This window comes from Homalodisca vitripennis, chromosome 1 (assembly GCF_021130785.1).
Source record: "Homalodisca vitripennis isolate AUS2020 chromosome 1, UT_GWSS_2.1, whole genome shotgun sequence".
Classification (NCBI taxonomy): domain Eukaryota; kingdom Metazoa; phylum Arthropoda; class Insecta; order Hemiptera; family Cicadellidae; genus Homalodisca; species Homalodisca vitripennis.
The window spans coordinates 134,572,479-134,599,024 of record NC_060207.1 but is presented as its reverse complement, the minus strand read 5'-3'; the positions used below and the strand labels follow the sequence as shown (position 1 = coordinate 134,599,024).

Below are 26,546 nucleotides of genomic sequence, written 5' to 3'. Positions count from 1 at the left end.
ATCTGTAAAAGCAGGAGTGACCTGCACGTTATACGACAGGAAAAATAGCTTATGTTCAGATAAAGATGGACTAAATAAAGAATTTAATAAAATTGAATCGTATTTCACTCAAAATCGATACTCTTAATCAGTAATAAACAAGTACAAACGATCCTGAAAAAACATTACTGAGTCAGTCTACCAGAATAGTGATAAATTTGAGTTTATTTAAATCCTTTATATACCGCGATTAACGAATAAAATTAGACAAGTAGGAAGAAAATACAACATTAGATACACGTTTAACACACAGTAGTCTTTAACAGTCTTGTAAAAAGAAAGCCACAAAACGGTCCACAGAATTGGAAAAGTTTTGTTTACAGTATAAAATGTAGATGCAAGAGAAAATACAGGTAAGACAAAAAGATTACTAAACGTAAGGATGAAAGAAAACACGAGAATAGCTCTAAAAAAAGTCAATAATTGCACAACATTGTTCGTCCGAATACTTCATACAATTAATTAATTGGCTACCTAACTGATTAGTCACCATGATTTGAAATCAGTCTTTGGTTGCCAATTCTGAAAAAATTAACACCTTAACCTAAATTAACAGATTAAAAATTTGTAATAAACCAATGCGGTGTCACAGTACGGTTTTAAGAAGTTCATCTAGCATGAACCAATAAAAAAGGCCCACCTACTCTCCTCTTATTTCCGCCATTTTATTTTACCGTAACGATCGCAATTTAAATTGGCCAGTGGTCACTTTTATTTGGTTGGTCGGTGAGTGGTTGGTGGTGGTTTTGACGTGCATCTGTATTTCTGTTTTAATAATTAGTGTTTAGCTTTTATTAAGTGTATGTTTTAGAGTTACTGTGCATGGATGTTATGGTTCCAGAATTTTACTACGTAGCGTTATCCAGTTTAACGTATATTGGAAAGCCTAATTTACCTATCAGAGTGTTAACCCTGCGGCAGAAATGTGATGATGAGTTTAATATACTTAATGTTCCTCGAGGACATATAAAACATTCGTGTTTACTAGCATGACAAATACTATACAAATGCTTTCTACTGCATTACGTTTTATTTAACTTTAATTTAAATTTTTTATTACTGTACTTAAATAGACACATATTTTGATCCATACTTTACTAACTCCGTTCTGTGTTATAATAATTATAATTTATACTGTAAGAAAATAATAATGAAATATTAAATTCTATTACTGGATAATTAATATTGCTGTTGAATATTGACTAAACTTTAATAACAACTTTCTTAAATATTTAAAGCTTTAATCTGTAAAATATTTGAAATGGTTTTTAATAATTTTTAGACTTATCAGGTTTCTGGTATATATTATAATATAGTTTTATTCATTATTAATATTAATCCTTATCTCGAAACATTTCTAAAACTCTATTTGAGTTATCGTAAGTGGTGCGTATAATACAATTGCTATTTTCATACAAATACACAAAACAGACCAACAGCAGGCTTAATAAAACAGCAGGCGAGACTATACACTACGTTTAACATCACAGCAAAGCGGATGTGAAAGTTGTGAAGAGAGACGCTATGGGGTGAAAAGGGGAGGCTTATTGTTCATTATTTATCCACCCGGAATAGTCTGCTTTGGTTAAATTTGTATTTGTCATTACTACTGTTTAAAGTGTCAACTCTTTCTCTTACAGCAAGTACACAATATTTACAAATATATGGTATTATAATAAGATTAAACGTTGTTAATACTGTGTACAATAATAGAATGGTTGGATTGAGTTGCTCTCTGGACATAAACGAGATCCCAGGTAATTTATTCTCATTAGTCGAACCGATTTGAATTAGCATTAGCTGAGGTCACGTGACTGTCTGATCTGAATAGCATCTCCGATACACGGGCCGGTCAGGCAGTGGGTCCGAGTCTTTCGAAATAAACTGGCGTCTCGCTCTTTCTCTCTCTAGACTGGGGCAGTCTCACTAAACAAGATGTGGGGTATTATAAACCTTTCTTGACACATTTAGATTTTGCAAAACCCCTTAGATTTGTACTGGAATTTTTTTCGGTCCAAGTAAATTCATTAATACCATGAGTTCCCTCCAAAGCCAGTGATGTTTGTGAATTTATCGTGGCGTCACTAACTGCTCATCCACCCTTGGACACCACATGGGAGCCCCGGCGGCGGAGGATTGCGATGTCCCAGCCGAGCCGTGCGGCGTGTGCGAGAGGAGAAACACCTTGTCGGTGAGTCGTAATGAATCCTGAAACGCCTCTTTACCCTTAGCTCTTTTTAATGTTTTAATTAGTATCAGAACCTTAAATATTTGTACTTAATTTACCTTCACTTTCTCATTTCGTTCATTGACAAACATGATCAGTTGATCTTAGGTTAGCTTAATTTAACTTAAGGAAAATACCTTAAGACTAAAACAGTACAAATAAAGATATTCCGTTCTATTACTGCTCTTAAAGCTGCTTACCAACGATGAGAAGATACAAACTACATTTTTATTTTGTACTGACCCATACGTATTTTTTTAAATATTGCATTTAATTTGAAGTTTGTATTTGTTGCATTCAACCAATGTTGTCGTATTAACCAGCTTGGCGTAAAAAGTTGTAAGACATGAAAAGCTAAATTCCATTAAACCCACATAATTATTAGAGATATAGGTTTTTTTAGTAAACGTATTTTATTGTAAATTCTTGAAAACTGATTGAAAATATTGAGTACGCGTCTTGCACACGAATAGTTGTCAAAGCGGGGACAAGATAGTGTTGGTAAAATACTAGGTTTTAATAATTTCAGATTTAGAAAAGAAACAGAGGAAGAAATTTTAATAATTGAAGGACTCAGGAGAACAGTTACATAGTAACAATGTAAAACACCGGAAAAGTGACAATAGAAGTGTGCACCTGACCGGAAACAGGAAAACGGGCTCTTAGTTACAGACATTTTCTCTTACTGGAACTCACACAATAAATTTATTATTATTATTATACTTTCACTACGATACCTATCTAGATTGAAATTATAATTTGACTATTTAGAAAGTATCAATTATCAGTAAACTAACATTTAAGCACATTATTGTGATTCATAACGTTTATTTAGTTTAAAAAAATCAATACCAGTATTGATTTGTTTTCTTTTAAAATAAATTAGTATATTATGCATTTTGTTTTGACCGAATATAAAGTATATTCAAGTTTTGATGGAAAATGTTTTGTTTTTTTCTTAAGTCGTCAAGTAAACTCTACCTTGACCCATTAATAACCTGCTTAGAGTAAATAGTAATAGGAATCAGGATTATAATATTACGTAATTAATTTACGTAGATTAATTATCAGGCAATTAATTTTACAAGGTAGTATTCAGGTTATATCAAAATGTCTCGTATTATTAATCCGCAAATATTTTGCAATATAAAAAAACTAAAGTGAATCAGACTTATTTTAAACTAGAATTAGTAGAACAAGACTTGATTACTCATCATAGATTCCTACTGTTATTCATTTAGTTCATTACAATATAAGAAACCAAGTAAATGATCATATATTATACTCTGGTAGACCGATTTATAGTGTGTGTGGAGAATAGTAATGAGTAATTTATTTTTCTATTATAAAACTCTAAGCTGCATATTAAACTATCATACACTGTATTTGTAGTATTATATATTTTGTCAGCTGTAAAACAAGTCCTAAGATTATAATCACAAAATACATTTCAATATAAATCGGCGAACAAATATGTTAAAAAGAGAAACGGTCAGTATTAAAACTTTATATTAGTATAGTGTAGTCTATAGTAAACTAAAACCCTTTTATTAAATTATTTAATGCCATACACGTGTTTCGGTATTCAATCATCATCAGTGTACATTAACCTCTCACTGATATGGTTTTATTTGTCTGTTTATTATACTAATATAAATATAATCATGTAATGTGGACTTAATAACATAAAAGTTGATAAGTACTACACCTAGATTTAAATCAAATTGTATTTATCTAGGATATTCTTAACTTTGATCTTAATAGCAATGATACTTATTTATCATCATTCGTTTCTGACTTACTATGACACTATCGTACACAGTTTACATAAAATAATGTAAACTAATATTAAATAAAACTAAAATAAACAGATAATAATTTTGCTTTAATTATAATCACTTTATAATAGGCTTAAGGTTATAAAAAGTAAATACTAAATTTATTACCCGAATTGAATGTTATAAATTTTTATAAGTAATACAAGAATAAGCATGCTGAATAAATAGTAAGTTTTACTCATCAAACTGTCTTTACTGCAATATTTCTAGGCTTATTTCTTGATGCGAACCTACGATGTAAGCTTTTTCTACAATTATCAGTAATATTTTTCACTTTAAACATCATATCATTAATCATTTTTTTATATCGTAAAACTATAAGTTTTAAATGTGATTTATAATTAAGTATAAACACATATTCGCTATGTAAAAGTTAATATTTTTATAGTACGATTAATTTGTCCTTTATCATCAAACATTCAGAAAGAACGAATCCTCAATCATCATACTCATTTTAATTCCAATATAGGTAGAGTTTGCTATTTATATCTTATACCAAATACTTATTGCTATTAAAATGCATACTGGGCCGTATCGTCAAAGAAAGAAAGTCATATGAACAGTTTTAAGAACTAAACATTTATGCGAATCAATTAGTGAGTTAAATAAAACAGCAAAGTTATAAAGGTTCTAAAACATAACATTTACTTATATACCAACATTATTGTAGTCTTAGATTACCACAGATAATACAGGAAAAAAAAAAACAGTATCTTTGTTCGGATTAATTAATTATAGAATGACTGACTATACATGCTGATTTATAAATTTTAAATAAGGCATATTAAAAGAATTGAAGGCTCTTGGGGCAATTGCAAAATTCATTAAATATTACGAAATGTTAATGAAAACAATCCTTTATCCAAATTGTTTATTATTTGGACGAGGCCTTTCGAAACCAAAGGTATGACTCTACAAATAAATATTTACATAATGTTTGTTACAATTAATATTGAAATAACATATTTTATAAGTATTCAAATACCAATATTTTGGAAATATTTCAGCCAGCATGAAAAATTAGATATAACTACAGTTTAATTTTTGAATAAATTGAGAAGAAAGAAGACTGGAATTGTCAACAGGGCCCTCTTCATTGTTCACCGTGTAGTGAACATTCATTCAATCATTCTGTTTATGTGTAGTGTTTCCCAAGCATTTAAATTCATTGGGTGTTACTTCTTTTATTAATTTTAGATTTCTAATGCAGTGTCCTGATTCAATGCAGTGCTTGACTAAAGCAGATTTGCCAACTCTTCCATATTTTGTGTGTGATAAATGATCTTTAAATCGTGTTTTGTTGTTCTTTTTGTTTGTCCAATATAAATTTTGTCACAGTCAAAATTTGGTTTCGAAACGCCTTGTCCAAAAAATAAACAATTTGGAAAAACTATTGTTTTCATTAACATTTAGTAATATTAAAAGAATATTTCATCCCCATGGTATATTCTTCATTGTGTGTTTTGGTAAATCAATAAAAATCACGTCTTGTTTAGTAAATCACCTAATCCACAATAACTATTATGTTGTCCAGGTAAGAGCTTCAAGCTCACATTGTTATAACTATGTATCCATCTCCAGGACTTAATTAATTGACTAATTAACTAACTAATTGCTCTTAATTATTCAAGAGTAGAACTACGTATATCATGATTCTAAATTATATCAATGTTTTTAAATCCAAATAGTTATATTAGATAAATGAGGATATTATGAACAGTTACAGCATTCAAAGACATTTTATATGTACACGATTACAGAAAAGTTCACACCAGTAATGGAAAAAATATAAATTTTTATATTTAGCATCCATTTTGTTTTATTTTCAATATATTTACTTTCCAACCACATAATTTTAATTTTGTAATAAAAAAAGCTTTCCTTCAACAGATATGCGCATATATTTTATTTCCTTTTCAATTCATTAATTTGTAAAGAAATATTACATCTTTTCATACTTTTAACATACTATACACTATTTGTATTACAATTAGACTGGTAAAAAAACAAGGAAACAGTTGTCTGACAAAGGACAAATAACGCCAATTCCGACTGTAACTGCCGAGTACAATACGGCTTCACATTCAACTGCTTGTTTAGGAGGATCTTGCTCTCCTTGTTTATCGTATAAATATCGCCCTTCCACCGAGAACTGTTTTGTGTAAGAATTATTGAGATAACACATATTTGGGATATAATAAAATTTATTTTAAAATAATATTTTAAAATACTCGTACCAAGAGACGTCAAGGTTAAGGTCTTAAAAATTTAAATTACGATAAAAAACACTTACATACTGACAACACAAGGACAAAACACTAGCGTTGTTTTCCAAATGCGATGGTACTTGATTTTATATCAATTTTTATTAACTAGTTTAGCAAAAAGGTGTACATCACAAAATATGTAGCCAATTTCAAGAAACATGGAATGGTATTAGGTTGTATTATGAAGCTAGGGATAACTAACGTATACATTTTTTTCTTCAGTTGTCTTCCATGGTTATAACAAATATCATTGTAGGGGTGAATTAGTAAAAATTAAAGAGGTTTTATTGTTGAAATTTGAAACTACAAGTTAATATAAGAAATTTGTTTTACACGACAAGCTTAATCTTATTTTAATGAAATACAACATAAGAGTATGTAACTTCTTTCAGTACTTTGATTATAATCATGAAATAAAACAATGAAAACACCCCTTAATAATAAAAAAAAACATGAAAAAGTCAATGAAACAGTTAACTATATAATATAACTTTATCTGATTAAAAAAGTACTAAATTTATTTTACTTTTGATTTTGATAGTCGCTAATGCTAAATTTTCAAGCTGAAATCAATGATTTGATATTTTATGATTGTAAAGCAGATAACAAGAAAACATAAAATCAAACAGCTGTAAGTTATTTAACAATTTTGAAAATAAACTATTTTGAAAATAAACTATTTTCTTGTTGCTGTGCAAATTTAAGTAACAAACTATTTCCCTTGTGTAAGTTTTGTAATGTTTCAAGAGTAAGAACCATTTTATGTTTGCTAAATGTGCAGATATTAATTGTACTACCAACATTTTGATTTTAATGCACTAATGCACTTCTACACTGAGTATTTCTTAATAATCCTAAAAGTCAACTGTTAGAGAAAATGTTTTTTGTACTGTATCTCGAGTTTTAAGATAAAACCTAATACACTATTAAATATTACTCTTAATTCGGGACATATTTTGTGTTTTGAAATTTTTTTTGAAACTTTCAGATGAATACAATACTTTAAAAGTCATGAACCACCGCTATTTTAAAGTGTATATGCAAAAGGTTAATATTTTCCATGCTTGTGTTGTCGGTATAGTTAAAGTTTTCTGCCAAGTTTCATGAATTTTTCTTAAACTGTTTAAGAAAACATATTTCCCAGACACACATGCAGACAGACAACGTCGAAAATAAGCTGGGTATGACACATGTTATCATTTATTATTTGTTACGTTTTACCTCCAAACATTTGGTGGAATTAGTGGGGGAATCGGTGAGGTGAGAGACCCAGTACTAGTATCACTCAGTTGACGCGGACAGAAGGAGGATCGCTCAGCTGATAAAGTTATTGATAAGGAAATCGAAGGGAGAGGAAATAGTAGATGCTTAGATTAATGTGAGAATAGATGAGGTGAAAAGACAGTACTAGTATCACTCAGTTAACGAGGACAGAAGGAGAATCGCTCAGCTGATAAAGTTATTGATAAGGAAATCGAAGGGAGAGGAAATAGTAGATGCTTAGATTAATGTGAGAATAGATGAGGTGAAAAAACCAGTTCTAGTATCACTCAGTTAACGAGGACAGAAGGAGGATCGCTCAGCTGATAAAGTTATTGATAAGGAAATCGAAGGGAGAGGAAATAGTAGATGCTTAGATTAATGTGAGAATAGATGAGGTGAAAAAACCAGTTCTAGTATCACTCAGTTAACGAGGACAGAAGGAGGATCGCTCAGCTGATAAAGTTATTGATAAGGAAATCGAAGGGAGAGGAAATAGTAGATGCTTAGATTAATGTGAGAATAGATGAGGTGAAAAAACCAGTTCTAGTATCACTCAGTTAACGAGGACAGAAGGAGGATCGCTCAGCTGATAAAGTTATTGATAAGGAAATCGAAGGGAGGGGAAATAATAGATGCTTATATTAATGTGAGAATAGATGAGGTGAAAAAACCAGTTCTAGTATCACTCAGTTAACGAGGACAGAAGGAGGATCGCTCAGCTGATAAAGTTATTGATAAGGAAATCGAAGGGAGAGGAAATAATAGATGCTTAGATTAATGTGAGAATAGATGAGGTGAAAAAACCAGTTCTAGTATCACTCAGTTAACGAGGACAGAAGGAGGATCGCTCAGCTGATAAACTTATTGATAAGGAAATCGAAGGGAGAGGAAATAGTAGATGCTTAGATTAATGTGAGAATAGATGAGGTGAAAAAACCAGTACTAGTATCACTCAGTTGACGAGGACAGAAGGAGGATCGCTCAGCTGATAAAGTTATTGATAAGGAAATCGAAGGGAGAGGAAATAGTAGATGCTTAGATTAATGTGAGAATAAAAGAGGTGAAAAAACCAGTTCTAGTATCACTCAGTTAACGAGGACAGAAGGAGGATCGCTCAGCTGATAAACTTATTGATAAGGAAATCGAAGGGAGAGGAAATAGTAGATGCTTAGATTAATGTGAGAATAGATGAGGTGAAAAAAACCAGTTCTAGTATCACTCAGTTAACGAGGACAGAAGGAGGATCGCTCAGCTGATAAAGTTATTGATAAGGAAATCGAAGGGAGAGGAAATAGTAGATGCTTATGTGAGAATAGATGAGGTGAAAAAAACCAGTACTAGTATCACTCAGTTAACGAGGACAGAAGGAGGATCGCTCAGCTGATAAAGTTATTGATAAGGAAATCGAAGGGAGAGGAAATAGTAGATGCTTAGATTAATGTGAGAATAGATGAGGTGAAAAAACCAGTTCTAGTATCACTCAGTTAACGAGGACAGAAGGAGGATCGCTCAGCTGATAAAGTTATTGATAAGGAAATCGAAGGGATGAGGAAATAGTAGATGCTTAGATTAATGTGAGAATAGATGAGGTGAAAAAACCAGTTCTAGTATCACTCAGTTAACGAGGACAGAAGGAGGATCGCTCAGCTGATAAAGTTATTGATAAGGGAAATCGAAAGGAGAGGAAATAGTAGATGCTTAGATTAATGTGAGAATAAAAGAGGTGAAAAAACCAGTTCTAGTATCACTCAGTTAACGAGGACAGAAGGAGGATCGCTCAGCTGATAAACTTATTGATAAGGAAATCGAAGGGAGAGGAAATAGTAGATGCTTAGATTAATGTGAGAATAGATGAGGTGAAAAAACCAGTTCTAGTATCACTCAGTTAACGAGGACAGAAGGAGGATCGCTCAGCTGATAAAGTTATTGATAAGGAAATCGAAGGGAGAGGAAATAGTAGATGCTTAGATTAATGTGAGAATAAAGGAGGTGAAAAAACCAGTTCTAGTATCACTCAGTTAACGAGGATGTCTGAGATGTAATTGATAGGGAAGACGAAGGATGAGGAAATAGTAGATGTCAGGATAGTGGTAGAATGAATGTGGTGTTTAAAGCCACTACTAGTATCAGTTGACGAGGATATCTGAGATGTAATTGATAGGGAAGACGAAGGATGAGGAAATAGTAGATGTCAGGATAGTGGTAGAATGAATGTGGTGTTAAAGCCACTACTAGTATCATCAGTTGACGAGGATATCTGAGATGTAATTGATAGGGAAGACGAAGGATGAGGAAATAGTAGATGCTCAGGATAGTGGTAGAATGAATGTGGTGTTAAAGCCACTACTAGTATCACTCAGTTAACGAGGACAGAAGGAGGATCGCTCAGCTGATAAAGTTATTGATAGGGAAGACGAAGGATGAGGAAATAGTAGATGCTCAGGATAGTGGTAGAATGAATGTGGTGTTAAAGCCACTACTAGTATCACTCAGTTTACGAGGACAGAAGGAGGATCGCTCAGCTGATAAAGTTATTGATAAGGAAATCGAAGGGAGAGGAAATAGTAGATGTCAGGATAGTGGTAGAATGAATGTGGTGTTAAAGCCACTACTAGTATCACTCAGTTAACGAGGACAGAAGGAGGATCGCTCAGCTGATAAAGTTATTGATAAGGAAATCGAAGGATGAGGAAATAGTAGATGTCAGGATAGTGTGAGAATGAATGTGGTGTTAAAGCCACTACTAGTATCCCTCAGTTGACGAGGATATCTGAGATGTAATTGATAGGGAAGTCGAAGGATGAGGAAATAGTAGATGTCAGGATAGTGGTAGAATGAATGTGGTGTTAAAGCCACTACTAGTATCAGTTGACGAGGATAGTAGGAGGAACGCTAAGCTGAGAAGGTAAGTCGTAAGTGACTTGTTGTAGTGGGGTAATGAATTATGTGATAAACATAAAGGTGGGCAACATTATAATAAGATTTGTTATCGTGTTATTATAGACTAGTCAAAGATTCAAATTATTTCGCACTTAAAATACTTTTAAATACGTACATTGCTTATTTGGGAATACCCCTTAAATCACTACGTATTGGTAATAAATATGTTATTTTTGTACAGCGATAACCCCGGATGTTTATTTCAGTCATCAATTAAATACAGTTAATAGCTATTTTCATATCGAATAGGGGCAAATTAGCTTCATGCTATTATGATTAAACAACGAGCTAAGTTATTAATAATTAAACCAGATTCGTTTAAGCGCTATATCAACTAAGAAGTAATAAATGACGGGTTGAATGGTTTGCAGCGGCCCTCGCTTCTCCAGTCTCATTCGCTTTTCATTTGTGTGCAAATTGACAATAAAGGGACTGGCTTTAGTCCTTACAATAAAACTTGGCTTTGTATAAGCCCTCATATCGTGGCACAGTTTATTTCATTGTACGCAGTACATTGTACTATGACGAAATTACAAAACGTAATCTAAAGAAGACAGTTCTTTCAAACATTTATTAAATAGTTTTTCAAATTTCCAGATATTAATTAATTACTACAATTTTAATAGTTATGAAGGTGAATGTTTCTAATATTCTATACACTCTATACATACATTATTCTGTTTTTATATACATTATAAATACAAGCGAAGATCGCCTTGGAAGAACTATGACATTTGTACTTAGCATAAATAAGATGTTTCACAAACATTGTATTCTACTTATTTGTCTACCCAGAAACTACAAATATAGAGATGGAAATGTTAGATTTCAGCTTGTTTTTAGTAAAACCTACAACTTTAAATTGTTTTTCAAAGTTATATTTTTAAATCTTTCATTATAGACTTTTGTGAGTTGATAATTGTCTTACTAACTAGGATTTCCACAATTTCTAATAAATATGTTTTATATTTTACTATATATCAAACTGTATTTTTGAAGCATTTTAAAGTTGAACCTTAATAAAACTAAAAAAATTAATAAAGTTAATTAACTAAATTGTTAGAATTGCTCAATAAAATATGACAATAAGCCTTTGATTAACACAGGCCAATAAACATTGGTATAAAAATTTACGCGTTGTCAATTGATATTGTGTTTTGACGTGCTCATATATAAATTTTAATTCTTCTTTTTTATTTATAATAATTTTAAATAGGAAACAGAATGCAAGTGAGAGTTATAAATATAATGGGACAAAAATGTATTTAAATTTACTTGATAATTAGAGTAAAAAGCAAAATAAACACTGGATATTACAGTGTCTTACTTTATTACAAGTGAGAGCACATATGAGATGTAAATTAAAATGGTGTACATAAAATTTTTCCTTGTAAATAAACAGCTAGACAACTAAACATTAAAAATAATAGTTAAACAGTGATATTGGAAACACAAAACTTTAATGAAATATAACGATACTAAAAAACCTATTTCATCCAACTGAAAAAATTCTTCAGTAAATAATATTGAGATAGAATTATTACAAATCTAAGAAGACATATCTCAAAGTAGGCTACAGATATCGCTAATCATTATACTAAGTATATGTGTTGTGCTGATAGGAGCTTTGTATAAAACGGTTTTAACATAAATTTATTTCAAAATAACTTTAAACCCCAGTTTTATACGGCCGCTTGTAAAGCCTACATATGAGAACTAGGCAGTTTGTAATGCTAATTTATTTGTCTTTCAACAAATCCTGAGCTTCAGAAGCAACTGGATTATCCGTTATATCGTAATTAAATTTATTCAAACACATTTTTGGGTTTTAGGATTGTCCCTCAACATTTAGTTTGAAACGTCCTTGTTAGTGAATTTACGAGATAACGAGCAGTGAAATCGTACTAGATCCCGATCTAGTATTACACCGATCTCGGAATGAAACTCTATTCCCGATTTTAGAGAGCCTTATGGATAGAGCGGTGCTAAATTGTGTTGAGGTAACGCGAGAAATAAGTAACGAAATAACTGAATTTTGTTTTCAGAAAACGGTTATTTTTAAATTAGCATATAGTTTAATTTTACGTTTACTGACAAGGTATTGAGATATCTATATATATAAAAATGAAACTGTTCGTGTGTAACAGCATCACTCACAAACGGCTGGACGGATTCGCCTAATTTTTTTTTTAATTTGTTCGTCTTGATCTGTAGAAGGTTATAGGATACTTTTTATCCCTTTCCCGATTCAGGATTCCGCCCCACTGGTTACAGAAATACCCGTAAGAAATGCATTGCAGCAAACATATGTTATTAAGTGAAAGAATCTTTTAAAATTTTTAATCAGCTGTTCTTTGTAAACATATATAATGCGACAAAAAATATATTTATATATAAATTTCTTTACACTTATAGTTTTAAAGCATAGAGTAAGCTTAAGAGAAACGACAAATTTTGTTTAAACTGTTTCTGCAATCACTGTTAAACATAGACTTTACTATCCAGATAATACAATTCAAATTTGACGTAAAAATTCACCTTTAACTGCAATATTTATTTAATATAAACCATGCTCATGCTTGATCAGAAGAGCAATGCAGATATCATAATTACTATCTTACGTTGGCTACAAATATAAAGAATGTTATAAAATCAACCTTAGTTGTTTTTTTTTTGACAGAAGTATCAGGAATGTGGTACATACCTTCATAATGCGCCCAAGAAGCTCACGAAGGAACGACTATCAATTATCTCAGCAATGTTTAGAATGTGATAGAAAATGAATAAGTGAATATAGTGTACTGTTTTCAACGGGAAATTGCGTGCGAAGCCGCGGGAAACTTATTGAAATGCGCAGCGAAGCGCGCCGGGTCCGCTAGTATACAATAAAACCATTAGCAAATTCTAAGGAACGTAATTTAAATTACAAGAACATGGACTGAGATTAAATTAATAAATCAAACTTTTAATGATATTTGTTAGTTGTACATATAAAATAATAATAATAATCTGAAACTAACTGTCACTGAATAATTTTGTTTATAACTACTAGGATGGGTAGGATGAGTCATTGACATGCAATTATTATTACTTTATATAAATTGCTCTATATAATAAGGTTCTGAAATGATATGTGACGAGTCATGATTTTTTATTTTAAATCAATGTAATAAAAAAATTTAAAAAAATCTGTTTGATAATGTTAAATACAGAATAGAACTAGCCATTCTATACCGTGTATGTTGTAAAATACGTCCCAACAGCTTCAATAACCTTTACATATTTATAATAAAATTGATTATTGTTATGGATACTACAGTGTACATCAGTATTATGTCATAGTAACTAGATAACATAAAGCTAGAAAGCTAGTTATCTGATAGGGTGAGATTGAACGGACGCAGGTAATGGAATACTTGTAGGCTACACTGGTCAGTGATTGCTTGTGTTGCGGTAGAATATAGAGCAGCACGTAATAGGATATTGGGGCTCTTAACCTCTCTGAAACTACACAAAGGACCAACAGTTTGTCCTTTCTTTGTCACACAACAAACAAGTACTATCCAATCAATTTATATCATGAAAAATACTAGTGGTATAATATCTGATTTAGACTCTCCTGTAACATTTCATATGTTTTGGTAGTATTTACTACTATACATATATCGGTGTAAAATGTTACACCGGTGTAGGGCCTACCGGTTTACATTAGTCTTTAAATAGTATCCAACACTAATGAAATACGAAAACTGTGGACCATAAATTAAGTTGATTTAACATAACATTCTTGAAGCTGAAAATATGAAAAAGAAAGGATTTAGCAGATAAATTGTTCAAAAATTCCAACCATAATCTTTCTGTTTCAGTTAATGCATGTTGAAACATTCAAATCGGTTTTCCAACAAATATATTTGAATCTTACGTAATAACAATTTTAATTTCGCATCTTTGAAAGACTATATAATTAATACTAATTCTACGTTATAGGGTGTTGTGTTAACCCATAGTAGTAGTGTTAACCCATAACTGTATATATATATATATATATATATATATATATATATATATATATATATATATTAATGTAATGAAAATAACTAAAACCCTTTAAATTAAAACTTTTTATTACATACACGTGTTTCGGTTTTTAACCATCTTCAGTGTAAATAAATAAATAAATAATAAACAATGAGATATACACATGTGGACCTTTAAACATATGTTAAATTTAAATGACACAGTTGTAATTTTCTTATTAGTAATCTGTATTTAATATTTTAATTTTTTCAAAAATTGGATTTGTCTTATTTTTCAGATTACTATTTAAAATGTTATGAGGATCTTTATTATAATTTAGATAAATGTGTAATTCTTCTTTTGTGTTTAATTTCTCTCCTTTCTTTTCGATATCTAAAATTTCCATGTTCTTTTCAATATTTGTGTAGTTATGGTCAGTCTCCAATAGGTGTTCAGCAAAATTTGATTTTATTGTAGACATGTTATTTGTTTTTAAAGCTTGTATGTGTTCTTTAAACCTTTTATTAAAATTTCTTCCAGTTTGCCCAATATAATAGCTTTCACAGTCACTACAGTTAATTTTGTATACTCCAGATTGTTTGTATAATTCCTGTTTGTCATCATTTTAGTTGACTTTGTTTTCAATAAGTTTAAATGTATTATTTCTTGTTTGGTGACTGATGGAGAATTTTGAATTTTGAAAGGTTTTTCGAACAGCTTTGTTTAATTTAGTATTGAATGGTACACATATATATTTTTGAATTTCTGTAGTATTATGATTAGGTAGTATTTTGTTGGTTTTATTAATTTTTCTTGTTTTCTTCTTAATCATTTTGTCTACAATTTGGGGTTGATATCCATTTTTGACAGCTAGGTATTTTATTATTTTTATTTCTTTATTTTTATTTTCATCACTCATTGGTATATTTAACATTCTGTTTACCATTGAGTGAAATGCTGCTAATTTGTATTTCCAAGGATGGTTAGAGGATGATGGTATTAGAAGATCTGTTTGGGTTGTTTTTCTATAAATTTCAAATGAGTGCTTTCCATTAAGATTAGAAATACTTATATCAAGAAAGTTAATTTTGACTTTTTGGATTTCTTTAGAAAACTTAATTGTTGGTGATATAGAATTGAGAAATGTTAAAAAGTGTTCTGCCTGGTTCTCATCTCCATTGAAAAGACATAATATATCATCCACATATCTAAACCAATAAATTATTTTGTCTTTAAATGGATTAGTGTCACTCATTATTTTGTTCTTTTCTAAATAGAACACAAAAAAGTCACATTGAGTCTGTTGTGAGGAGTGTGTCAAAAGGGATGTTCATGTTAAGAGTACTTAGCATGTGTGTATATTAAAAAGCCCTTATATCTGTACACTATGGTTACATATTTAGCCATATATCATATGCTAAATAGTGCTGTGGGGTGACCATCACTCTGTCAATAAGATGTTAGTACTTCAGAAAAAGGCGGTTAGATAGATATGTGGGCCAAGCTTGATACCATTGTAAGTCTTTATTTGTTAGGAAATGAATGCTCATTGTAACTTCTATCTACATATTAAATTGTTTAATCACAAGGTAATTACCTGTTTATTAAATATAATAAATATTCAAAAACACTGAAGAACTTTGAGGTCATGCCACTAAAAGTTGACAATATTCTTTTAATAGGCACGAGAAACCTACCTGAGAACAAGTTTAAACAGTCAATGAAAGTCTTTCTCATTAAGAACCCTATTTATTCTACTAATGAGTACTTTTTATTCATTTTAATGACTTTTTAATTCTTTGTGTGATTTTATTATTGTTTATTTTTTGCTCTTTTAACTTGTTGTGTGACTTATTATTTTTTTAAATTTTATGTAATTTTAACCATAATTATAGTGTAATACTTAAAGAATACAGTTTAACTTTATCTTGTCATTGTACTTTACAATAGTTTTTATTATTGTATTCTACATTTTACGAGACTCATTACATATATATTGTGTACTGTCAATAAATAATCTTGAATCTTGAATCATTATAATATTCTCAATTAATATTTTTCAGTGGTACACATATTGCAAGGCAGTCATATTTTTATTTTATAAGAAAATTATTTAAGAGGGTTTTACATAGATATTAGTCAATATTATTTTAGGAGACTAAAATTTAACAACAAGAACTAATCAACTTTAAACACAGTCTGGTTTAACGAAAAGACCTCTATCTAGTAGTAACAAAGGATAAACTATCTTTTGTATCGCGTGCTGGAATCCAAATAAAGGACATCATCTCTCGTTATTACATTTTTCATTAAACCACGTTCAAGCCGGAGGGTATTACTGATATGAGCTAAGTTAGTTGGTGAAGAGTTTTCTGGAAACTCTAAAAATGAGATAGAGCTACACATTTCACAGCTTAAAGGTATTAATTTTCCAACACAAAGCTGGTAGATTCGTCACTAGTACGATTTGATATCTTTAATTATTTTCTCTATAATATTTATTTTACAATTGTAAAGAAAAACAAATACAACTTACATTGTAGAAGCTACTTTTTCGAATGTTTCTCGTTCGACCTGTGTATTTGTAGATTTTCATAAATGTACCCTAATGTTTCCGCAACTATTGAACCGATTTGAATTAAACTTTCTTAACAAAAAAGATTTATAATCCGGACTGGTTCCTATTCAGTGTTTTATGGTTTGGACAAATATATGACCTGAAATGACATTGTTAGTTTTATGGTTTGGCTTTACCATAATAAATAAATCAATTACCAAAAATAAATCAAATTGTGCAGATGCGGTTTTCTAACTCTCTACAAAGCATGTGAGGGCCTTTCCTGTAGGTGGGTTATTGACTATAAAATTGAATAGAGAAATAAACTGCGCATGCCAGTTAAATATATTAATAGCTAGTAACGAGCACAGGTTTGTGTAAAATAAAACTAAAATATGAGATCACTGCATACTGTGCGAACAAAACTTTGCTTTATGGCAGCCATGAACGATGCAATCTTGTAAGTTTCAAGCTTATTATTGCCACAATTGAAATTGAATTTCCATTAGTGTTTAAAATGATCATCAAATATCTATAAATATAACTTCTTATCTACACTTAAGTATTTTACTCTTATAGTGAATTTTGTATTATACTAATAATTAAATGTTGTTTTCCCCATTTTTAATCTAAAAGTTAAAGGTGTTACCATTTCCTTACATCAAAGAAACGTGCCACTTTATGAATGTTTCATCTATGAAAGTGTACTAAAGATAGATTTTATACCTTATCTCTTGTTTAATCCAAATGTGGTGTAATAAAATGCACGGAATAAATCTTGTTTTCATCATTAATTTCTTCAATCATGTGCAACCTATGAATAACTAAAATGTAAATTACAACCTACGATATGTAGTAAACACTATAGTAGTGATTAGTACACTTAAATTTAGTCTGAAAACGACCAATTGCAGGCGGGTTGCATATATGTGCGAGGCGAAGCCGAATGTGGAAAATGTCATCTAACTGTACATAGATTGTTCGAAACGAGTATTGAACGATACTTTTCATCGCGAAGCAAAAATCATATAAATTTTGTATAAGAACATATGAAAGTAATAGTTAAAGTAATTATTCATAGAGAAACATAACTATAATTTATGGTTCTATAACATCGGTGGTTGGAATATAGGATTCTAACGACTAATAATAAATTTAAATTGTTTATATAGGGATAATAAATATTTACATAGGGAAATAATTGTGTATATAGGGAAAGAATTGAGGAAAGTAATGTTTGCAACAAGGGAAATCAGCTGAAATAACCACATGGGAAACGATGACTTTCGCAGAACTCAGCTGTGTTGGAAAGCAGCCATTACCATACATAGTGATGAAATATTATTATAGGATTACCTTGGAAGCTAACAACCACTACCTAACCCATGGAAACGATTGTTTACGTGTATAATAAAGACTTATTTGGGAATTTTATGGGAATGTATTTAAAATTGTTGAGTACATAATATGTATATTTTATTTATCTTGCATCTTTACCTTGAAAATAAAATAAAGTTCAAGAACTTGAATTAGTATTCAAGATTAAACGCTTATAAACTAACGCTAGAAAGCTAGGAAAAAGGAATACGATTTGATATAATATACTATTCTATTCGGTTCCACGTTCACCTTGCAGTACAGGTCAAATGTCAAATAGGACATAATCATGTTATTACCTCTACTGGGAACATCATGCCTAGTGTCTTGCGGGTTACGTCTTCTATCTTTGAGACCCGCATGTTGTACCTTAGCTCAAATCATATGTGTTTTATTTATCTGTGATTTTTGTAAAGTTTATAAACGTTATACATGCTAAGGGAATCTGTAATTTATTATGAAACAATATATAATTGAATTCACAGCTTATTGATATTTAAATATTGAAACATTAAAAATAATATAAATGTGTTACGATAGATTTTTAAAAGACAATATTATTGCGCTCATAGAAAAGAATTCTAGCCTTTACACGTGTAAAATATAGGTACAGATATGGTGTATTTTATTTGTATTATACAGTTTACCCACTGTTTTCACTCCGAGTATTTTAAAAACTTACATTACAAGCTGTCATGGATCTGAACAGGGTAAAGGCAGGACAGGAAAGAATCCGTTTATTTTATCTGAGACGGCACAGCTTATCTATCTGTTATTACAATTTCTCTACCTGAACACAAGAATAACAGATAGCTGTGATTAAGACGGGCTGTTAGACACAGTCAAAATCAAAGTATTGGTCAGTTTTGTGAGAGTAACCGACCTTTGTACTACATGCTTTGTATAGGTCTAAGCTTACGTACAGTGCTCAGTGTAATATTTTTTAAGCTTATTGTGTTTATAACCTAATTACATAGTTTAACATATTAGTATACTTTTTCTTCTCATTGTAGCTGTCTTATAGTAAGTGAAGCAATGTACTCAACATAGTAACATGTAATATAAATATATTATAACATAAAGCAGCATTATATAATTATTAATAAAAGAAAATAAAAAGAGTATAATTTATTGTGATTTTTTAATAAAAACAAGTACTTTTTTGTAGTTTAACATTATTTTTGTATTAATAACTACTTTAATATTTCAAAATTTATTACTTTTACTTAAAGACACAATTTATTTGCCCTATACAAAGTGTACAAGTATCATATAAATTGACATTATCGATTTCCGTTAATAAAGAAATTTTTAGTTTAGAAGATTAATATATTTTAGTAATAACTATGTTAATAATTTACATTTATCACAGTAATTTCATTTGATTGAAAAGTAATGTAAATTTTTACGTAGGAAGTAGCCTATACCTGAATAATAAACCTGCTTCTTGGAAACTTTGTTTAAAGTTAAGAAATAAGACGGACAGAAAATTTAACATGACTGAAAACTTGGCCAGGATAGTCAATAAACTTGAAGACGGCTAGTACACGAGAAACTGCCGTTTGGATAATATGGCTTATGGCCACTCCGTACTGTACGATGAACGTGAAACCGAGGAATTCATTAATTGGAACCGTCTTTGTTTAATGTTTGTTATTGACCACGGATGGTTTGATAGGATAATTGGAATTCAAATATGTGACAAAGGGTATACACTACGTTCCGAGGGTTTCAAATCCGAGAATAAAAGAGGGGTACTTCCTTTAGTTGTTCAAATTTAAATAAATAAATATACTTATTAATTTAAACTTAAAAATAAAACCAACAACGTGTGTCAACAGACTGCCACTAAAACAATAATAATCATATCCGTGAATAGTTTGAAGTGCATACAGAAAAGAATTAACACAAGCGTTATCACTGCACATACGCCAGAGTATAAACACGTCCCAACACTAAAAGCTAAAGTTAAACACTAACAATAAAATCAATGTTGGAATTTCCTGTGGTACCGCGGCGTGTTAAAAACAATGAGTCAGTAAGGCGACAGTCGGGGAATCGGAGTTTACAGGCCCCTATATAGACCCAGAAGGAGTAAAAGAAAGATCTTGGTATAGTAGATAATTAAAACTATCATTACCTAAATTTCTCAATATCTTCTGAGGTTTTAAGGTGTTGGCCATTTTCAGAGTTTGGAAAAGGAACATATAACGTTTTTTTATGCACTTTAATGAAAAACAAAAGAAATGTATATTAAAATTCTCAGGTCATATACAACATGATTGTTGTAGGTACCTGTTTTTTTTTTAGATTTCCTGATAGCGGGCGTTCAAAATTATAAGTTACATAAAAACATTGCGGGAATAAACTGTGAACACAACAGCCACCCTAGTGCCTAATAGATTTAAGATGAACGTGATACAGAGACAGTATGTTAACTTAGCTTGGTTGAAACCGTTACCCAGTCTTAACGTAATAAAACGTTTCAAGATGAGCGTTTTTCGCAGGGCTGTGGTATTTATGGGCCCATACATGTGTAGGACTTTGGAATGACGACGAGTTGATTTTGATCTAATATTTTCTGTAAAATGTTTTTTTATGTTCATCAATGGTTTTGGCTATTATGCAGTAAAAACATCAGTTTGATCTTTATTTAGTACAGTGTTTGCCAGTGTTAAAATTTTCCATCATTTTCTCTTTGTACGATACTGTGTCTAGTACAACAGTCCGATACCTTTTTCGGATGGTAAGATTTCAACTTAATCATCTTTCCTAAGGATCGATGCAACCTTAGTGTTCCTCCTTATGAAGTTTTGGTTTGGCAGGAATTTTGTTTGATAACAGACAGTCACCTTGATCACCAGATAGCCGGAAAACAGTTGACTTGACAGTTATTTCCACTAATTTCGTAGATTAGGCCAGACAAAATATTTAATAATTGGGATAAAATTTCAGTTCCTGTTTAACCCATTACCCTACATGACAGATATATAACATTTCCTGTATATATTGTATTAGTATCTTTGTTGTTGATGGTATATTTCGATGGTCTCAGTTTGACAAGTTTTGAGATTTTCTTTTGCGTATCTAATTCTAAATTATCTTTAGATATATTTTGGATGATTTTTATGATACCGTTGAGTTCGTTTCTAATTAAATTAGTTTTGAATGTTACTTATAACTTCGATTCTAGTTTGGAAGACATTATTTTCTTGCAGGTAATAAGAAATTCTTTGCCTTAAGTCAATATTTATACGCAGAAGAAACAATTTCACTGGCTTTCTCGCGGTAAAAATGCGCTTTGAGGGAATACTTAATATTACAATAAGATTATATATTGAAGTTAGTGGAGAAAAGCCCTGTACCATTACACTATTTGTTGAAGAAAACTACAATACAAACACATCTAAAACTGTTTAATGGCAACCAGGTTTAATACAACGAGTATCAACTCAGAGATAAGAGAGCAAAATAATATATCATAATCACTGAACAGATGACAAGTGAAAATGTAAACACTTTATTCAGTGCACTTAGATATCTTTAGTTAAAATCAGTTTGATTTTAAGTCTTGTTTTTTTGCAAGTTTAAAATCATAACATTTCAATACATTGTTGTAGAAGCACTCGTGATACATCCGTTCCTAACTTTAAACATTTAAAGTCTTATCCTCAATAATAAGTTGGACGTTCAGTACTGATTCTGTTTTTATTCGATCCATATTTATTTATTTATTTATTCAACGGTCAACACCTTTAACAATAGTAATTACAATAAAGTATATGGCGAGCATGTCCAATAGAATGAGAAAAATTTAACAAGCGATTGTAACATGCAATGATAGTATAAATATAAATCGATTATAGTATAAATAACATGAAAAGATACCCAAAATTACAAACAAACCTTCAAACAAACCCAAGCTAATAATAACAAATTAAGTGGAAATCCATGCTAAATATAAGGCCATGCAAATATTTACGACAATATTGGAATAGATATAACTATTGGCATTCAAATAAAAGGAAAAGATCAAACAGGTTTTTTAATGAGTGATTAAAACAGCATCAATAACAAACCATTAAATATCAGAACCCCCTCACCACAATTCACATTCCAAGCTGACAGAATCAACAACAACGAAAAATAAATAAAAAATGAGTTACAAAAATGCACAAGGAATAACAATAAAAATGTTCATGTGGCATACAGTTTGAACAATTCCCTTTTAAAGGCCGGCAAACTCAATCTAAAAAAATCCAAACCACGCGGGATACGGTGTAATCTTTACAGTGTACTGTTGAAGGCGTACTGCGTCGAGTGATGCCATCCATCTCTCGAACAAGTCCCTCGAGCGTGACGGGCAAGAACAACGAAGGTTGACTCTACTCAACAACTCTGTTGAATCGATCTCCGCAGTCCGCAGTAAGAACTCCCCGAAGGAAGACGATGTCAGCAACCAGTCGTCTGGACCTTAAGGTAGGAAGATGAAGCTTCTGTCGGAGTTCCTCGATGGGCACTTCTCGGTACGCATAGCCCAGACGCAGTCCAACAAGACGCAAGAAACGTACTTGTACACTTTCAATAAGGCTGATGAGTCCAAAGGTGTAAGTGGACCACACGGGATAACTATATTCCAACAATGGCTGCACCAGGTGCACAAACAATCTCCTCAAAGCTCAAGGAGAAACCCCATCTCTAGAGACTCGAATTATGAAACCAAGAGTGGCATTGGCTATTTTGGTTATCTTTGAAACTTGACTTTCCATTTATTGTAGTACCATTAGATAAAGGAATACAACATTTTCCAATATATAATTTTTTATTTTGTGCAAGGCCTTTCTGAATCACTGGCGAATCACTGTATTGAATCTGGACACACAATCTCTAATAAAAATTTACGATTATTAAAAGAAGTTACAATACACTTAAATGCTTGGAAAACATTTTACATTAACATAAATCAAGAAAAACTTATCAATAATGAAGATGGACCAATTCAAAATTCAGTTTTACTCTCATCTCAATTTATACAAAAATTAAAATTTAATTCTGATAAAATATTTTATACTGGCTAACCGTACATCCAAATTGTTTAACATATGTTATTATAAAATTAATTATTATTACAAAAATGTAAACATTTGATAATTTTTGAAGTGCCTGATGATGGAATCTTTGATTCAGAAAGGTCTTGCACAAAATAAAAAATTATATATTGGAAAATCTTGTATTCTTTTATCTAGTGATACTACAATAAACCGTTTTTTTCCAATGCTCCAAGAATCTACATTGACTTTCCATGTTCAAACTCGACGAAAAAGTTACACCAAGGTCGGTGAAGACCAGAGAGCGAGCCAACAAGGTGCCATTCACAGAGTAAGCGAACAAAACAGGAGTGGAGATACGATGGAAAGACACCACAGTGCTTTTTGTGTTATTTAGGAAAATATCATTCCGGCAGCACCATTCTACAATAGCATTCAAGTCGCATTGAAGAGAACTACAGTCCTGAAGCGACATTATTTATCTGTATATTTTATCAGTCATCCGCAGACATCAGAATACGTGACCCTTGAATCACTCGACTAGATCGTTTATGTATACAGAGAACAGAATGGGTCCCAAGAGGGAGCGCTGTGGAACCCCAGGATAAGCAGCAAATTGAACTGACCCAGGTCCAGCAAATCTCACAGTCAGATATCGTCCCTGCAGGTAATATTGAAACCAGGATAACAGTGAGCCGGTAATACCAAGTCCATTCAGCTTCCAAGAAGATGTGTGTGACACACACGGTCAAACGCCTTTGATAAGTCTAAGTATATGGAGTCCACTTGATGGTTGCGGGAGAAGGCGTTGACGATATCATCTTGATAAAGCACCAAGTTTTTTGAAGCAGAGCGTCCTCTCATAAAACCATGCTGGATGGGAACAATACAGTTCTTCAAAGAGAATGACAATCTATACAGAACAACTGCCTCAAACAGTTTTGCAAGCGAAGACTGAATGACCACTGGTCTGTAGTTTTTGATACCTGACTGGTCTCCACTCTTGAAGATAGGCACCACGTATCCAAGTTTGAGAATTTGTGGGAAGATACCAAGACTTATCAATGCATTGAAATAATCTGTAATGTGGGGAGCAAGTATGCCACCACAGTACTTCAATATGGCAGGAGGAATACCATCTGGTCCTGGTCCCTTGTTCTCGTCAAGCCGGGATAAGCGTGTCTCAACCTCCTCACACGTGACATGGCAACCGCCCAAGGACAAATTTGTATTAAAATCGTAGTCTGATGGAGTACTGGTTGTCGATTGGTATACGGATGCAAAAAACTCAGAGAAGAGACTCCACATCATTTCAGGTTTTTCTGTTGACTTGTCATTCAGGAATATTTTAGGTGGAGCCTGCGCATGCTTCTTAGTTCTATTGAAGTGCCCCCAAAATGCCTTTATGTTTGTCTGAAGGCTGCTATCCACCTGATTAATGTAGTTGCTGTAACAGGCCTTAGATAATAGTTTACACTGAGTTCGCACCTTTTGAAATTCCATATATTTTCGATCAGTTGGAAATTGTTTGTAACTTCTATGCAACTTCTTCTTCAAGATAACAAGCCTCTTTAGCTCGGGAGTAAACCAAAAAGGAAAAGACCCTCTATACACAATCCTGTGAGGTGTGCATCGCCTTATTACTTCCGAGAGATCCCTACACAAACTAGTAAAATTATGTTCAACCATATTTGGCACATCAACTTGTGGATATAAAAAACTCTGAACCCAGTTGAACACCTCATGGGTGTTAGATTTCTTGTAGTCTGGCACAGAGGAGGTACGTATAGCAGATTTAAGGCCCATGAAGACGGTATCAATTTCCAGAAGAGGGTTATGAGATTCCACTGGCAAGATTGGGTCCAGTGCTTTACTTACCATTTTATCTGCTCTTGGGGAAAAAACTAGGTCCAAAATAATTCCTCGATCATTCAAAATATAGTTGACGAAGATTGAATAGACTGCACATCTCAAAAAAACAGGTCGCGCTACTTGATCAGTAAGCGTCCCTTCAGTATCATTCCAATCAGTATGGGGCAAGTTAAAATGTCCCGAAAGAAGAACGTTTCCTTCAAAGTCATTGTTGAGCATTATTTCCTCAAAGGCTGCACAGAAGTCAACATACTGAACAGCAGGTTGATTAGGTGGTAAGTAAACTCCTCCTACAAGCAAAACATTTTGAGATTGCTTGACAGCAACAAAAGCACATTCAACCGAACAGCTCGGAGTCTCAACATTCCAAGAGATTAAAACATTGCTGACTGCAATCAAAACCCCACCTCCACTTAGCTTGGAGCTAGTCGAAATGGAACAATCAGCCCTGTATACCTTGTAGCCATAAAATCCCACCTCCATATCACTAATATTGTCCATTAGATTAGTTTCAACAAGGATAATAATGTCGTATTAACAACAAGAAAGAGACCTTTTTAATATATCCAACTTAGTCCTAATACTATTGAAATTCTGGAAATACACATAGAGATCATGCTGACCGTTGATTCTTAAACATTTTTTGAATTGCTTTTGACAATACTAGGAGTGCCATTTTTATATCTGATGGTGATGTCCCGCTCTCCCTTATCTTGACAGTCCTTCAGCTCTCTTCGCAGATTTGTGAGATACGCTCTCTCCTTTGGTGTTCTGTCCCTACTAATAGACACTTCGGAAAATGCATCATCTGCTTCCGCTAGCTTCTCCTGCGAGAACCGGTTCATCAACAATCTGGCGTCATCCATGGAGGGGAAGATCACTTTAAGTGGGAGTTTAACATCCTTGTTGGGTTTACCCAACCTAAAAGCCTTGATTCCAGCAGTGTCAACACTGTTAAAAACCAATGACACAATTTCCGTTACTTTTTGACAATCATACTTTTGCCTCAGCGTCACATCCTTACTGGTACTTTCATTGATGTTATAAAAGATCATGTTCGATTCTCGTCTTGAACGATCCTGGATCTCGCTTAGAATGGTC

General features: G+C 32.0%; 1 protein-coding gene across 1 annotated transcript; it reads right to left on the bottom strand.

The window, feature by feature from the left end:
• Positions 1-24,287: 24,287 nt before the first annotated feature.
• LOC124353261 lies at positions 24,288-25,928 on the bottom strand. The gene has a single exon (XM_046803195.1). It carries the CDS (start codon positions 25,926-25,928, stop codon positions 24,288-24,290), a length of 1,641 nt encoding a protein of 546 aa, XP_046659151.1.
• Between the last annotated feature and the right edge of the window lie 618 nt (positions 25,929-26,546).

What these genes read in the sequence shown, in the direction of transcription:
- LOC124353261 (XM_046803195.1), bottom strand. Translation starts at nt 25,928, where the DNA reads ATGGAGGTGGGATTTTATGGCTACAAGGTATACAGGGCTGATTGTTCC.